The sequence below is a fragment of the Anas platyrhynchos genome, chromosome 6 (genome assembly GCF_047663525.1).
Source record: "Anas platyrhynchos isolate ZD024472 breed Pekin duck chromosome 6, IASCAAS_PekinDuck_T2T, whole genome shotgun sequence".
Classification (NCBI taxonomy): Eukaryota; Metazoa; Chordata; class Aves; order Anseriformes; family Anatidae; genus Anas; species Anas platyrhynchos.
In genome coordinates this window covers 37,039,432-37,057,419 of record NC_092592.1, presented here as the reverse complement: position 1 = coordinate 37,057,419, position 17,988 = coordinate 37,039,432, and the positions used below count along the sequence as shown (strand labels likewise).

At 37.0% G+C, this 17,988-nt stretch overlaps 1 protein-coding gene across 4 annotated transcripts; it reads right to left on the bottom strand.

Moving 5' to 3' along the window:
* Positions 1-1,093: 1,093 nt before the first annotated feature.
* On the bottom strand, positions 1,094-17,960 carry LOC101795287 (disintegrin and metalloproteinase domain-containing protein 9). Of its 4 annotated transcripts, none has more exons than XM_013103066.5 (22): positions 16,470-17,960; positions 14,437-14,534; positions 13,163-13,239; positions 12,564-12,642; positions 11,529-11,605; positions 10,460-10,682; positions 9,897-9,962; positions 9,745-9,816; positions 9,266-9,438; positions 8,749-8,833; positions 7,640-7,761; positions 6,585-6,756; positions 5,634-5,723; positions 5,265-5,460; positions 5,035-5,140; positions 4,599-4,773; positions 4,105-4,185; positions 3,373-3,478; positions 2,507-2,639; positions 2,059-2,122; positions 1,571-1,623; positions 1,094-1,231 (listed from the first exon to the last, which is right to left on the bottom strand). In XM_013103066.5, the coding sequence occupies exons 1-22, from the start codon at positions 16,537-16,539 to the stop codon at positions 1,153-1,155; spliced, it is 2,397 nt and encodes a 798-aa protein (XP_012958520.1). In that variant the 5' UTR covers positions 16,540-17,960; the 3' UTR covers positions 1,094-1,152. The 4 variants fall into 4 exon arrangements, with proteins under 4 accessions (XP_012958520.1, XP_038037401.1, XP_071895986.1 ...); XM_038181473.2 differs by having other exon boundaries at positions 13,163-13,236; XM_072039885.1 differs by lacking the exons at positions 12,564-12,642; positions 16,470-17,960 and having other exon boundaries at positions 14,437-14,478.
* Between the last annotated feature and the right edge of the window lie 28 nt (positions 17,961-17,988).

Sequence of the window (17,988 nt, the reverse complement as noted above, 5' to 3'; positions counted from 1 at the left end):
CGCTGCTGGCTGAGGGGACAGGTTTTAACTTTTCGTGGTCATAAATCCGTCATATTAACCACATATTAAACACTGGTGATTGGTGTTGAATTCTGTTGATGTGGCACCGACACGATAGGGATGTTTCACTCGGGAATCACAGAATTGCCACAGAATTGCAGGGATCTCCAGGGATGCTCTGGTCCGAACCCCTGCTCAAGCAGGGTCACCCAGGGTCACCTCATGTTACATAGGATCACATCCAGGCAGGTTCTGAATATCTCCAAAGAAGGACACCCCACAACCTCTCTCTCTTAAGAAAGAAATCTCCCTTCCCTGGAAGATGTGCCTTGCCAACGCAGATTTTTTCCCACAGTGGATTTGGGGTCCTTTTGACCATTTTCCCTGCAAAATGACCAGCTTAAGGACTAGAAACACTTGTGCAAGATGATTCCGTAATTTATTCACTGCTTGTTCGTACTCCTAGAGACTACATGCAAACACAGCACGTGCTTTACCCTCTCCTCATAAAGGAGACCAGTCTGTATCCATAACTTTGTTATTCCCAGTGACATTTTCTCCTCCTTGTAGCAGCTTCTTTTCCAGGAGAGGTGGCTCTGGATCCCAGCGTGGGTACAGCGACAGCACAGGAAGGGCTCGAAGCAAGGCACAGAATGGGCTCCAGGCCCTGCACGTGGGGTGCTCAGCAGGCACAGCATACAGCCTGGAGGATGGCTGGGAGGTAGACAGGTTGTAGGCTTCCCCAGAGGACAGCCTATGCTCTGACTTTCATGTTAGCATGTAAATAAAGGTGAATAAATTATGTCTGTTAAACATCCGCTTCTCTTTTTGGCCTGCAGGTAAGGCAACACTTCAGAGGAGTCCTGTTCTCCAGTGCTGTTATAGATTTAAACTAACAAATGTTGAACATTAGGCTTTTGATTTGGAAGAAAAAAAAAAAAGAAAATAAAAAAGAGGTGAGGTACAAATATAGCCAGCAGCTCTTAGCAAAATAATGGGGAGTTAGAAAATCTGCATTCAGGGTCTCTTTTTCTGTGTTCAGTGTCTTTTGTTTTTTTCATAAGGTGCAAGGTGAGGACTGGGGAATTCCAACCTTTAATCTGTTTCAGATCAGTTTCTGGTCAGAACTGGTGAGGATTCCCTAGAAACTTCTCAGACAGCTGGTTTAGGTGGGACCACAGGTCGCTGAGGTCCTGAAGGAACTGGAGGAATCCGTGTTTGTACTGGCTGCCTGAAGTGTGGAAAGCACATTTAGTGAAATATTTCATGACTTGAGACACCTGATATTTGTAAACTGGTACTTCATGATTTTTAATCAATTTATAGCATTTATACATGTATTTCGCACACAGACACACACAAAATACTCTGGTAGCATTTACATGTCCCATTATGCTGGTTTCTATGGAAGTAGTAAAGCTGCACTTCTCCTTTAAGCGTTTAATCTATTTCATCTGATACGATGCTGCATGAAAAATGCCCCAGAGCAGGACATGAGCCATTAGGCATTTCACTTACATTGATACAGCAGTGCAAACAAGAAATAAAGAAGAGTTTAAATTCTACAAACCTTGAACCAGGAAAATGTGATATGGTAAAAAAATCAGGATTTGATGTGGCCGACTAGAAAAGATATTGCAGAAAATCAGGTTAACAGGGAACACATTACAAAGTGTGGCTCATTATTCAGTATAAAGCTAATGGTATTTCAGAGGTTATTTCCATTTCCTGTGACATTTCATACTCTTGCATATTGTGTTTTGATAGTTTTTATTTTCTTTTACCAGAACTAGATCCACAGCCTGGCTAAACAGCTTCTCTGGTACTTGGCTGCAGAATTCATAGTTCTATCTTGGCTGCTCTGCTGAGCAATAAGCAATGCAGGCAATAAGGTCCATACCTACCCAAACACAAATCTTGTCCAATTTAAATACTTGGAAATTCTGATGGGTTTAGCGTATCAAAACCCACAAAGTCATCAGCAACTACGTTAGAGAAAAGGCACTGTATAATTTGGATTACCCAGAATGAAGTAATGCACGTATGCGTCTCTCTTACCTGATTATTTCCTGTAGTATGAGCTGGTCCATTATTTTGCTTTGGTTGCTGCACATTGTTATCCCTGAAATGAAAACCACATTGTCAGGAAAATCCCCATTTGACTTGACAACATTAAGTTGAGTGCTTATCAAGGGACTGGGCTCAAAGGTCTCGATTCTGGTTTTGACTCCACCCATTCCTGGCTTTGGCAACTAATTTCAATGTTCTGTACCACTGTGTCCATGCAATACAATTATAAGTACCGATCAGGAAAGTGCAGTGAATATTGTGAAAAAATGCTTAAGAACTGACAACCTAAGCATTAAACTACCCACATTTACTATAAGCAGGGTAGTCTTTTTCTTTTTGGGGGGTTCTGATTCTTTGTATAAGGTCTGTATCCTGCTGAAGTTATTTGAAGCATGCTTCCAAGTGTTGAGATACACATTTGTAATAAGTGCAATACCTGTGTTGTCTTCTACTTTTCCTGCAAAACTTCCTTTTTATTGCATCGCGCTTAATTACTGCTATTACAGTCACAATCAATATTGGCAGCACAAGGAAGAAAAATATAAGCAGGCCATCCCGAAGTGATGTATCTAGAGAAAAACAATTAAATCATGTAAGATACTCACCTTGCTTAACCTCATATTAAAGTGTTTTCCCATTAAAAACTCTTTTCTGTTGTAAAAACTACAATCTTCAAATTATTATAAATCAAATTTAGTAATTAAGATTTGGACATATGTAAGCACAAGTACTTCTTCCTGCTTTACCCACCCCACATTGTATGACATACAACCTTTTTCCTTTTAGTCAACAAACAGAACATTTTGCATGGTCTTTCAGTGTAAAGGCCAGAAAAATCTACTCCATTTTCCCTTCGCAAAATTTCATGGCTCTTAGGTGAGTGAACTGCTAGTTGCTGCATGCATCACCTTAATCCTTCCCATTACAGTGAGACCTTTTCCATACATAAAGGCTGCTAGTTTCATTCTCAAGCTGTAGTCCTGCTATATTACACCCATTTTATCTGGTGTATAGTACCTAACTAAATAATATCCAACTATCTAAAAATGTAGTAGTAATTCTAAGCAATTAATGTTTTTTATCGCAGACAAAAGAGAGATCAACTTCTTCCTTGGACCAACTTTCTCGATGCCTGCAGACCTACACATCAAATAATAATGTTCATTCTCAAGTCATTCCATGATTAAACGGCCCATGCAATAGCAAAAAAGCTTTTGAAAAGAGACTGAAAAACACTCTGTATTAATAGATCATTTTAATCAGACACTGGAGGCAGAATGAAAGACAGTTTCAGTGTCCTACCTATGTGAGCTGGACCACTGTCAACACTGCCACCATAGCCCGGCTGGTTACAGAAGGGAGGTGCCCACCCTGAATGGCAATGGCAGTTCCCATTGTTGTTACACACCTAGAGGCCATACGAAAGGGATTAGTCAAAGGAACATCTATTTGATCTACTTTCAACCTCCAATATATATTTGGAGTTACACATTAAGAATTGCATGTGGAAATAAGAATATTCTGTAGTATTCCATAGAAATGTATTAAGTATAACCTCTCTCCCTCCAATCCCAAAACATGGAGTAATACTGATAACAATAGTCCATTCTCTGTAGAAGTTAATCTCTTCTTGATGTTGTTGTTATTTGCCTACACTAGGGTACCGTCCAAAGAAGAACTTTTTAGTTTTAAAACCTCTGGGCTCCTTTTTGATTTTTCACAGAGAAGTATGTAAATCACAGATCCCTAGTCTGTTCCTTTAAAAGGAATACTTTCCTTTTAAAGTTTGACAGTTCAGTAATATTCAAAGGTTCCCTAGGGAAATTTAGAAGAAATGTCTTTCAGTGTTAGTGCTAAGATGTTTACAGTATACTGGCAAGATGAATTGCAGATTAAAAAAAAAAAAAAAAGGATTTAACTTTTCATTCAGATCAGAATAAAACAAAGCCATCTGTCAGGTTATTGCTTTTATGGAGGGATTTTGCACCTATCTCTGTCTTCAAGAAATAGGGCATGAAAACACCATCTACTCACCCCATTATTGTTACACTTTTGCTTTACATCGCAGCTGTAGCCCAGAAAACTTGCATCAACACACTCAAAATCTAAACAGGCCTGGAAAAAATATTTAGTGTCTTTTACACACAAGACTTCCAAAAATCCCATCCATTTTATAAATATACTATACAAAAATATATGTTTACAAGTCTACAGTTCTTACTTAAATGTCAGGGAAAAGGGTTGATAGAACTCAGTACTTCACAATTTTATAGCTCTATTTGTCTCAAAGATTTCTAAATCTATGGATGCAGTTTGATGGAAATAATTTCAGTATCTCATACTGTAGCTCACTGATTTGTAGCGTCACATTTTTTTAAAGAGTTAATTAATTGTGTGTGTATATCTGAAAAAGCATATTTTTAATTATATTATAGCATATAAATAAGAGAACAATTTAATGCTTTTGAAAGTTAAGAACTTTCCACTTGGTGGAATATACCAAGTAATGCTGCTGTGATTCGTCTTACCTTCTTTTCTCCACAGGCTGTTCCATCATGAACTTGAGCAGGATCAGGGATATCTGACCCTAAGTCAAAATCAGAAGACCAGCATAAAACCCCAGATGCATTATTGACAACACTCCAAGCAGGAAGATTTTGAAGACTAACAGAAGTGCACTGGACCTTGCCACACAGACTATGCCTGCAGTGAACAGATGATACTCAGAGACAAGATGAACAGGAAAAAAAAAAAAAACAACACAAAAAACACACCACAATGTCAGTGCAATACACCATCCAGTCAAACTTAGCTTGCATTTCAAGCAAATATTCTTCTCTTAAAGCTCATGTTTTACAAGTTTATAGCAGATACTTTCTGTTGTGAACTTGTAGAACATGAGATCTCAGAGTAGAATTTTACACTGGATGTTTTAGGGGAGGGTTTTACTTGCTATTGACTTACTGAACAGAACATTTCTTGTACACTCCACCTTTCATTCCACAGTTTCCAAACCTATCCCCTTTAATATTGGCTTTTTCAAAGCATAGATTAGGTGCTTTTCGTGCCCCTGTGCGAAAAACAGTGAATCTTAGTAAGCCACCACACTGTCTTAAAAATATGAGCAAGAAAACAAAAACTATGAAATGTCTTGTAGAAGACTACAAGCCTTTTATGTTCAATTATAAATGTACCTTTTCCATATATAGCTTCACATTGTGAATCAAAACTCTGGCATACTCCATAGTAGCAATATGCTTTCATGTCATTGCATGGGTAACCATTCATGATATAAACATCATCTGGACAGTAGGCATAGCTTCCATTGCAGTATTCAGGTAGATCACAGAAGTCCATCTTCGATCTGCATTCTGTTCCTGCCACTTTAAACTAGAACCAGAGAAGAATGCCACCTCAGTATTTTGCAACAGCAGAAATTCAGTCATGAACCAATGACAGATGGGAATTTCCTGATAACCTTTTTAACACTACCACCACCACCCCAACCCCCAAAATCCAACCTAATAATTAGCATCAATTTAGCTTAATCAAATATAGCCTACCTTACAATTTTTGCAGCACAGTCCTTGAGCACATTGTGATCCAGATGTGAGTTTGCAGGTTGCAGCATCACAGCAAGGGTTAGTACATTCCTGAAGAACAGACATGAACAAGGGGACACAATGTTTTTACTTTGCTGTATAGCAAGGAAAGTACATGGTCAAACCAAGTGCATGGATGAACCAAGCATTAAATACTTTCATACTCTCTTTCATGTTCTGAGGTTGATATCCTCCAACATAAAGCAGCATACAGTTTAGCTGCATTTTTTTACAACAAGACATCAGAAAAAAAACATCTATTTTGACAGGTTGTGGCTCAAGAATATAGGATATGTTTACACTCAGTGAATAAATTTTTCCTAATATCCAATCTAAACCTCCCCTGGCACAACTTGAGGCCATTTCCTTTTGTCCTGTCAATAGTTGCTTGGGAGAAGAGACTGATCCCCACCTCACTATAGCCTAATTTAAGCTAAGTGTAGACAGAGAGACCTTTATTTTCCAAAGAAGCAGTAAATATATCCCATTCTTTGAGGGGCATTGTCACAATGTAAATATGACCAACAACAGCAATGTTGTTGTGGGATAAGTTTAAGAGTTACAGTTAGGAAACCTGTAAGTGCTATACAGACTAGTAGTCTCATTTACATAACAGAAGTCTCTATGTTGCTAATGTCAGCACAAAAAATGATGGCATTTCCACATGTTGTGCACTGAAATTTCTTTCTTAGGCATTGACTCAAAGTTCTGTGAAGTCCAGTAACATTTAACTGAATTCATATCTAAATTAAAGTATGATTTTAGGCTTTTTCTAGAATTTATCTTTATACAGCTTGCAAAAATATAAACTTATATGGAAAACTCCTCAGATACTAGTTCAAATCAGGTGCAACAAAAGGACAGTATAATACAACAAGTATAATACACAAGTATCCAGCTGAATTTCTTTACCTGTGGTTTACCACAGTCACATTCTTCATTGTTATCAACCACATTATTACCACAGACAGGTTCTTTGTAAACATTGCTTGTTTTGGGGGGGTTTCTAAGGCAGTTTCCTCCTCCATTTAGAATAAAGTTCTCAAAATCATCAGCGCTGCAGGTGCTGAAATTCCTGGATCCCCTGGAAAGCATAATATTATTTTTTATTACAAACATTTTGCTTGCAAAAAGACAATTCAACTCAAACCATTAGAACATTGTCAATCTATAATAAATACCACATTTCAGAATGTTAGGAGATCTTGAGATATTTCCTCTTTATTTTGTATTGGAGTACAGTACTTCTGGAAATAAAAATATAATACATATAACATAACTGCAAATACTTTCAGAAGCAAGAGACCATCAGATTAGATATTCTGATGTTCTCTATAAAACAGGCCTTTGAAATTCCTTTGCTGTTCTGAGTCCAAAAATGTCTGAATAAAATACACTTTCCAGGACATTCACCTTAACTGAGATTCCCAAAAAACTCAGGAATGCATCTTCTCATAGTAGTTTGGTACAGTGTTCAGTTATGCTGATTTACTAATATAAGCGTGAATAGATAAAATAATTTTATGATTATTATTAGATAAAGCTGAGCCAAAGAACAAATAAACTGAAACAAATATAGGATGAGACATTTTGTTTAAACTAACATTTAAGAGAATCTATGCAAAGGGGGCATGTTTGCACAAACATGGTGAATATACGCAGAGGATTCTCAGCAGGGTAAAAAACCCAACAGCAATATGCTATTATTAAAATGAGCAATTAATAAAATCCAAGTAAGTTTTAATGAATGCTACAAACAAAGAATGACTAGGTCAGAAAACAGGTAATGTTTTAACTAATTTGAAATTATAAAAGTCCTAAGTCAAAGAATTCATCTCTGTAATTAAACTTTCCATTCACAAAAGTTCTTTAGGATTCATGGAAGTTTCTCAGCTTATCTAGCCACTGCAGATTAAATAAAAATTAAAAAAAAAAAAAAAGTTTATTAAAATAAATGGAAATCTTACTTATCTGTGCTGTACATAATGTAGGATGCAGGACACCTTTCATCATCATGTTTCATTCCAAGGTTATGACCCAATTCATGTGCAACTACTGTAGCATGACGTAACAAATTGCTATGATCCAACTAATGAAGAGAATCTGTGTTAAAAATTATGAATCTAAAGAAATTACTATGTTTCTATCTACTGAGTTATCCAGGCCGCAAGTTTCTTAGAGGCCATGAAGACAATATCAAATTTTATTGCAGAACAAAAGCGGCAAGAACAGATAAGTTGGGTATTTTCAGGTAGGGCCAAGTTCTGCCACTCTTTCTAGGATCATACTCTGAATAGTAGCACAGTTAATCAGTTGTGATATTGATTTTAGTGGGGTGTTCAAAGACAAACATACTATTAAAGAACAGAATCTGCTTCTAAGATTGTCCATTATGTTATGGCATCCCTATGATAAGGAACGGAACCTCAGGAAATACTGGATCTACCCCCAAGGGTAAAGGAGAAAAACAATTTTCTCGCTAGTTTTGCCATTTATTTATTATTATTATTATTTTTTTCCCCATTTACAGTCTCGTGGAGTATTCTGGACGCTTGAAAATATGTGCATTATGTTCAGCATCTATCCATACAAAGAGCGTAACAATGCACATGTGTTGTAGTTGCATTCCTATCCCCAAAATACTGTGCTTATGAACCTTAACGTTATGAGGATGGACTTTTCTTATACAACCTTGAACTAGATGAATTACATAAATGTGATTAAAAAATGATTTCAGGACTAAATCAGACAAGTGGATTGTAACATGAAGAAGACAGAAATTGGGAAATATACGTATTTGTATATAAGCATAAAAATGCGCACAAATCTTTACATAAGAAACCCTGTGGATAAAACCAGTCCACTCCAAGCCCAGTCTTCAACACCTGGGTGAGTTCACAAAGTGGACATTATCTGTTAGCGTGTTCTGAAGGTGTGCCTCTGTGGAATCAATGTCTAGCAATAAATACAACTCTGCGTTGTGTAAATGCACAATGCCTTCGTCTCACTAGCAGCACATGTACAATAGCAGCTCCTGTGCTAGTTTCTTCTACTAAGCACAACATTACGTACTTACAGTGCTGATTGACCCTCCCTGGACATGTGAGCAGACGGTACCTACAAAAGCCATTCCAATGGATCCACCGTAAGAGCCTCTCCCTCTGCAACAAACACAGTTTGAAGGTACTTTTGAAAGAGGGCCTGAAAGTTCATGATCACTACTAAAAGACACTGATAAGTCTGAAACAAATACTGCAAAGCAAAATTTGGTCTTATTGAAGTCAAGCAGAAAGTTGTCACCTTATCATGGTTTCACTGTAATTAATAGTGAACATGGCAATAACATAGATTGAAAACAATGATCAATCACCTAAGCCTGCTGTGTCAGTGATTTTGTCAGTGATTTTGTCAGTGATTTTGAGTTGATTAACTATGAAGAATTCATTATAGTTTCTTCATCTGTTTTTCAGGTCAAAACAGTTTGGAAGTTGAGTGAATTTTACTCATTATATTTTCATTCATGCACAAAATCAAAATCATTAGCAACACCAGCAGTGCTGCAGGAGTGGCATTTCCTCCAAATGAAAACTTACATTATGAGATGACTAACATCATTTCTTGATCGTTTTAGAAGATCTTTCTGTCTCCAAGAAACGAATCTACCCAGTACGTCTCCAGCTGAACCATCCATTACAGATATGGGGTTTGTAACTGTCCATATCTCTAATCCAACAAGAACAATTTGGATGTTTAATGCTCTATACATCTGAAGAAAAATAAATAAATAAATAAATAAATAAATACTGTCCATCAATCCAGTTCAACTGAATTATGAAAGATTTTTACTGCTACTGAGCCAAAGTCAGGGAGCACACAAATGTTTAAAAACATCTGGGCTGCAACTCTACAAGACTTGTGCATAGATTCATGACATGTCTCAAATGTTACAAAATGCTGTATAGCTTCCAAATACAATTTCAGAACATAACTGTACAGATTTACTTTACTACCTTACTTTGGAAAACTACAGTAAAGTAGAAACTACCAAGTATAGGTGACTGAACTGACCTACCCCATCAACATAATTAATCAGCTCAACCGTTTCCTTTTGCACCACAGCAGGATCCGAATTCTTCAGCAAAAACTGTAAGATGCCATATGCAAAAGTCAGAGAAAAAAAAAATAATCTAACAAAAAGTATTTAGCATTGGATGAAGTCATTACCCTGTTATTATCCACAACCATAAATAATTCCACATAGCTTTCCTGTGGCAGGACAGCTCGCTTCTTCTGCAAATTAAAAAGCACAATAAGTTAACATTATGAGTAATAAATTCAAGGCATTTAAAATTATTTTTCTCATGATTTTCATTTAATGCTTTTATAAAGTAATGATACATCTTATAATGTGTCCTCAAACGCCAATTTGCTTTAGATTTCCAGATCAATATCTGTGTACAAGTAACCTGCTTTTGGTCAGACACCAAGATGCATGAGCTGAATGGCAGCTTTCACACACCCACAATGGTCTTGGTTTGAGCTCTGCTTTTCTGCTAAATGACTGCTTCAAGCTATGTTAAATTGGCGTTGTGATATCCTTCTGTTTCAGGATTTCCTTAACCCTACTCCTACCAACTTGGGATCCATGAAAATGAGAGCAACAAGGTGGCCTGCTAAACCAAAAGCACCATGCTAAAGCAAGAGCTCCATAGACCATTGACATCTGGAACAGACTGAGGAGATTGCTTGGACTGTAGCCCACAGGAGAGAAACAGAAATGCATTTACCCTCAAAAGTTTGTCCCCACTCGAGGTACTGTTTGATGAAAGCTCATATTTCACAGACTGCTTCACAAACATCTTCATCTCATGATGCAGGCTGTCATTCTGCATACCACATCGGAAAGGGATATGCTCCATATCTTCTAACCGGTAAAACATGTGTTCAAATGTGCTGGATGAGTTGAGTGGCTCTATTCCATACCATTTGCCACCAATGTAGATAATTCCTCTACCAATCACAAAAGAATGGAAAATTATTTTTCCTTCACGGATATGACTAGGTGAATGAACAACAGGTGAATACTTAAAAACTGTAACTCTTCGTACCACTATTTTGACATAAATGATTATTTTAGTTTGCATAAATTTGTTGAACAGCCAAAATGACATCTCTGTTCTGCTTACTGAAATCCAGTACTACCTGAAATACCAGTAGTTTGATAATTTTATTCTTCATTTAAAGGAATGCCATGGAATATCTTTATTTATTGTGAGTGGCATCTCGCTTTGATACTATACACATGAAAGATATGTAGGTGAACTTTGTTCCATTGCCTCTTCCTGCTTGTCAAAAAGATACCAAGCTGAACAAGGCTGCTAGGACTGACAACTGTATCTAAATCCAGGTGATGAGCCAAACTCATTGAAGGCAGAAAGCACTGACATGCTCCAGGCGCATTCTGAGTATCTGCCTGATCTGCTGTGCATGCCATCTCATTTTGCCAGCTTATATAGACCGATACTGTCAGGAGAATACCTAAAACTATTATGCATTAATCTGCCACCTTCGTGTTTCTCAGATAAATGTAATTTTATTGTATTTGAAACACTTTCATTATTCTGAAAGCTAAATTCGAAATGCAGCCTATCAACAGTATCTGTCACAGAGGAGGGAAAGTATAAAACCTCCATAGAGTTTCAGCTTCATCAAGAGGCAAAATGTAAAAACACATTTGCAAGATAGGATTGTGTTTCCTTTCCAGGTGTATAATGAATATCAACAGTTTTTTGTTTGTTTTTAAATTGGTGATACTGCACAATTAATTATCTTGAAGTAAAAAGCAAGAAGTAATACCTCAGGCCATCGCATGTGCTAAGAGCAAGCATTGAGTCAGCCATTCCTTCAACAGTGCCATGATAATAACAGTGTGCCTGAAATGCAACAAAACCACATAATTAATAACAAAATAGGCCAGCTGCATTCAAATGCAAACTTATTTTGTTACTAACCCTATTATTTGCATGACATTAAAGCTGGCTTTTGCATATTTAAAGCCTTCCCTATTCTAAAATAATCCCAAAGTTCTTGGAGTAAAAATATTATTTGATGCGAGTAACTACAATAGCATTTGTTCCCTTGGTTCTAGAAAACAACCAGCTTTTTCGTTTAACCCATCACCATCTTTTAATAAGATCTTTGTATCTATATTGCTCATTGTGTTCTTAGACAGAATCCTCTCACAGGCTGATCTGAGAAGCTCTCCCATGTGCAAAGCAGTCTCACTAAGCCAATATGCAGTTGCAAGTAGAAACTTAAATGTAAAAGCATTCTTAAGGCTTGCTCAAAACTATAGAGCTTTGATGCTGCCATTGTACCTTTAATTGCATATTATGCAAAGGTGACCTACTTGCGTAGCTCAAATTTAGCCTTGGCATAATCACTTGGTGTCTCCTTTCACACCTTACAAAAGTGATGCTGTATAATCATATGAGGACAAGGCCACTCCCTCATAGAACACAGAACCTGATGTTCTATATCTCAGGGAATTGTTAAACATAAATGCCACAAATATGAAAACCTGAAAATCTCTCTTTCCTAGCAGGTATATTTTTCTTCTGTGTATGCACTTTATGTGCATCACTTGCATTTTCCCCTCCAATGCCAAAAATGTAAACAATTTTCAATCTTGTAGGATACAGACACAAAAAATTTGGAGTGAATGGTCTTGTACATTCACGTTCGCTTTGGAAACACATTTAGATGCATGTACACTCTTGTTGCTGTCCTCAGCTCTAACAATTTGTTAATATGACCTTCAGTTCATAAAAGTTGTTATTCCTGATTTGAGGAAACTCTTATGCAAAAGGGAAATTTTATTATGTACAATACCTTGATTTTTGATTGTGTTGCCTCCAGTGTCCCATTTTTTCTGTACGTATATAGCATAAAATCTTTGCTAACAAGGTCTCTGGAAACAAAAATAAACTACTGCTCTTTTAAGAGTCTATAAAGCAAGAAATAAATCAGGAATCCTAGTAAGTATTACATTGTTAGCAGCATACTCATGCTACATTATTATTAAAATTCACAGACATGAAACAAACTATCTTAAAAATGAACTGCACTATTTGGAAAATAAGTCATTTTGAAATATTTTAACTAAAACATCCATAGATTATGACCTGAGCAGACTATGTCATAGGAGGGCCTGGATTATTTTTGATTCTGGAATGAGGAACAACAACAGATATTTTTTTCTAAATACAACACTAACAACCCTCCCCTCCTTGCCAGTAAAGAGCTACTGTTGAATTTTCCATAAGGATTTTCTGAAACTTACTGGTTGTGGTGCTAATATAAAATTAATCTAATTTCTGCGCTAGAATAAAAATTTTAAAATATTAAAAATATTTTTACAATCTAAAAATACTTGTCTATATGCAACAAAATTCCAAGATGGATCGCTTACTCAGAACACTATCACATACTTATTTTTCTTCAGTGTTAGGAGGTACGTTCCATTTCTTGTTTTAATTGAGTAAGAAAGATTGTCATCTGAATGCTCCTGAAAACAGAACAAAAGTTATCACTTAACTATATTATTTTCTATTTGGGCGTGTCAGTTCCATGTTTTCTTTGATAACAGAGATCCAACTACTATACATCTTTGAAGTATTTACCAGATTCACAGAACACGCACTCCTAATCCTCATGCTCTGTATATAACAAAGTTTCAGCAACACACTCTACATTCTTTCCTATGGAAAGTTTAAATTCTATTAAGCTATGAATTTTCATATGGAAGACATAATGAAAAAGTACAAAAACTACACAAGAAATTATGTATATCTGCCATTAGAGACTTGTACAGGGAATGTAAAAGATATGCAGTCTATAGAAAAATGAAAAACTAAAGCTTATGGTATTAAAACAACAAAAAAATAAGAAGAATCGGTATACCTAAACCTAGGCAACCATGATAGTTTTATAGGCTCAGAAACAGATACTCCAGAGACACTAGTGAAGAGGAAGTAGACATAGCTTGGATGAAGGTTGGCCAGATTCAGGTTCCCAAGGAGGGCACAGCCCATGTATTTTTTTTGCTAAACTATCACATAAAGTTTTATGACACTCCTTATGTAAATCACCTGTAGCCGGATGAACGACTCACAAATTCTTCCTTTGTTAATCACTTTGCACAAAGATGACTCATGGCATTTTATTATCAGTTACTTCGGTAATTAAACTCTGTATCCAGTGCAAAGGGTAAATGACCTTAGAACCAAAGAATTAAGGCTCAGACCTTTCTCTCTTAACTCATTCATTTGCCTGTACGACTTTATGGAACCTCTTGTACAAGGTGAGCATCTGCCCTTTAGCCAATACATGGCTGAAATCTTCTGGTTATTCGAAGACAAGGTACGATGAGCAAAAGAACACATACAGCACAGACAGTAGTTCAACAGCTAATCACACTTGGAGGAAATAGAAATATTCTCCTTGTTCTTATTTCTCTCTAACAAGGCTGTTAACAGGACTAGAAGTTTGAAAGGCTTTAACTTAGAGTTGCAGTTACAGCCCTTTGTGGAAACAAATTTACTCAAAACTACTTGAAAACACTTAAGAATCTGAAGAAATAGCACATTTCTTCACAAAATAATCAATATATAACATACACAGTGTGTGTGTGTGTGTGCATTATAGGACAATATTGTGAAAAACAGCAATATCAGAAGAAAAAACACTGGACAGAACAACAAACCTCATGAAAAAATGTGTGATGTTTCTCTTTGCCTGTCAGACGTTGAGGAATAATTGTTTCAAATGTTGAAACTCTGGACATCTCTTCAGAAGATACCCCTAAAAATAAAGTTTGAAATTTCTAAGGAACCAGAAAGGATGATTAATAAATATATTGTGCACAGTGGTGATCACTGAAAAATAATTCTGCTCAGGTCATAGATGAAGAAAGAGTAATTCCAGCAGTACGGGACCCAACTGTCCACGCTCAGTTTGGTAGGTTCTGTCTCTGCCAGAGTTCTTGGATTATGCTGAGAAAATCACAGAAATCAACATTTTCTTTCATGGCCAAAGTTTCCTTTCATGGAAACTTCTGCTTAAAGCTGGACTCTTCTAGAGTACATAAAGAGAAGCTATCAAGTTACTTAAACAATTCTCACATATTTTAACCCAGACTGTTAACTTTTTATGTTTGTCTATCATTTCTGAAACTCCTCTTTCTTCCATGACCTATACTTTTAACCTGAAGCAACACGGAAAGTTTCAGTAACTGTCTTCTCTGTCCACCCACCTGCCCCCCTCCTAGTGATTTTTGAGGTAGATGGCCGGTTAAAATTAACTGTGCAAGAGATTTTGACATCTCACAATCCGTTAAGTTTCTCTGAGTTTTGTGAAATCACCTCACTGCTATCAGGAACAATGTGCTGATATGTGAGTAGATAGCAGGGCTCTCTAGAAATGGCTGATGGATGTTTGTTCAGCAACACTCATGTTTCTCCTGCATTCTTTGCAAAATGTTTGGAACCTTTTACATTATATCAGAGTTATCTCCATAACTCTGATAACTCTGGAGATAACTTCCTAACTAAGGAAGTTAAAGATAAGAAATCTGCTGAGTATCTGGTTTCAGCTAAATGGTTTTACAGAAAACAACAATCTCTACTGACTTTTTTTTTCTCCTTTCCTTTTCCTTGTCTGCTCATCAGTCTGATTTCACTTTCGTCAACAGAGACATAACCATTGTTTTTAAACAGGTTACAGAGTCAACAATAACATAACATGGGTTATAACAACCAAAGTAGCTTCCTACTTCTTAAATTGTTCTTTTATAAGGAAACAAAGAGATTTCTTCTCATTTATAGCAGTACAAAGTTGACCTCAGCTTCCCAGGTTTCTGTGAAAGAATTTCATAACTGCAAAGAAGCCACAGAGCACTCATGAATCACCCATTCAAAGTGAGGAGGAGGATTCCTCAGCGTAATGATGATCTCTGCCTATCAGATAACATCAGGATTTTTGAAAACTGGGTTCAGGCAGCCTATGATCAACATTAAATACTGTCATTACAATCAAAGCATGGAAGTTGCTATTAACAAACAGGTCTGCAAGTAACTTTGGCACTCCGTATTTACTTTTATTTTCATCAGAAATAACTCGATTAACTAAATGGTAAAATCTGTTCCGTGAGTTAAGTATATGTGGAACTAACAGTGGAAATGTGGTCCTAAGAGTTTAAGTTTTGACACCTGAAGGCAGGAAAGCACTAGTACAGTCACCAGAACATCACCTTCTAAGAAATATTTCAGGCATTAAATCTAAGTCTAAAATATGAAGCCAAATCATAAATGTACAGGAGTTAATGAGGAAATAAAACTCAAGGGAGTTCCCTCACATTACTGAAGATCCAAATCTTTTTCTAGACTCTTTACTATTCATCAGTAACAGCAGCTACAATTGTCACAACCGTGTCCTGTATAGAAGATAATGTTTTTAAACACCTACTACATCATGGGGGGAAACAAACAAACAAACAAACACAAAGAACTAAACTATAATTTTCAAACTACAGTGCTTTTTTTTTTCTTTTTTTCTTTTTTCTTTTTTCTTTTTTCTTCCTAAACTGAAGTTTTCTTGGTTAGGAGATCTGCTAACAGCCTATAGCCCAGGGAGAGCTGTGACTGGTTTTGAGAGTTGTGCATATTTACCATCAGAACCAGGCACTACAAGAAGACTTAGAGAAACTGTCTGAACACATAACAAAACCAAAAAGCGTACCTTTTATCCCAAAAGAGTTTCCTGTTAATGTTAGTCCAACGGTGAACAAAAACAGGCTGTGTTTTAGCATGACCAGATTTCCTGGAGAAAGCACTATGGTATGCGAGGAGGCACGGTGCACTTGGCTCTCAGCTGCCCGGCACGGGAGAACTAGAAGAACGAGAACGCTCTGCTCTGAAGGTAAACAATCGAAAAAGCACTCCGATACCTCACCTCTGCCAGGGAAACGGGAAGTAAAATTTCATCCATTAGGCTCGCGAGAAAACTGGTTAGGCAGCTTAATGCAAATAAAAAGCAGCACACTCTGAAATACTGATTGGAAACGGGCAGATAAATTGTGTCAGGACCAAACTGGTTCATTCCAAAAGATTTAGGCTGATATCACCTGAGATACAGTTGGAGATTATATGAGATGAGGAACATAAAACGTTGCTACCAGTGGATATTTATACTGGCCACTGTCAGATCAGTAAAATCTATTCTCTGAAATTTCATCTTGCTCTTTATTTTTCATTATTTTATCTTTACTTTAAAAATATCAGAAATGCAGTGCATACGAACATGTGGAAATCCCACAAACATATATCACACAAGGATTTTAGCCAGCCCCATCTGCATTAAGGATAATTTTCCTCACCCAAAGTCTGTAATTTTTAGGACCTCATCACTTTTCTGGGATCAGAATAATCTTCTGAGGCATCATGCAGCCACATCATCATCCAAAGCAGAAAACAAATGCTTCTAAAGCTGGATGAATTTGCAATGCACTTCAGAAGTATCATGCACATTTAGAAACTCAAATAGGAGGCAACATAGTACACAACACAGTATTCAAGCTAAAGCATTTGTATTAATTAATTTTAATTAATTCATTTTAAATTAAAATAGAACAAATCCATTATTTTTTCCAGTGGTAATGCACATAAAGGAATGGCTTAATTATTTTATATATATATTTTTTAAAAAAGCAGAGATGCCAACAGTGTTTGTAATATTGTCTTGTGTAAAGCTTGTTCAAGTCCATCTTCCTATTTAACGCAGCTAATTAATTTGCTTCAGCCAAAGCACCAGGCAGACTGGGAGACTCGATACCCACACTCACTGGGTACATCTGTACCATAGCATCAAGAGAAACTTTCCCCGACTCCAGAAGCCGGGACCTTACTGAAAATTAAATGAACCCAATCTTTAATTTATATTCCCTTCCTCCGTGACACACTACTAGCACACAGCTCAGGAAACGGGGCTGCGGTACTCCAAATTTTCCCATTTTATCAAGTTCTGTACCACCGGCACGCTTTTAGGGCTTTTTTTATGTGTCCGGAAGAGCGGTTTCAGGTTGTTTGTTTGTTTATTTATTTATTTTTACTGACAGGGACCACGGGCGCGCTTGCCCACACGGAGCACCGAGCCCCCCGGTGTCCACAGCAGGGGGCTTTTGCTCGCCACAGACCCCCGGGGGGCGAGAGGAGCCTGGAGCCGAGCCCCTCACCACAGACCCCGGATCCGAGCCGTGGGC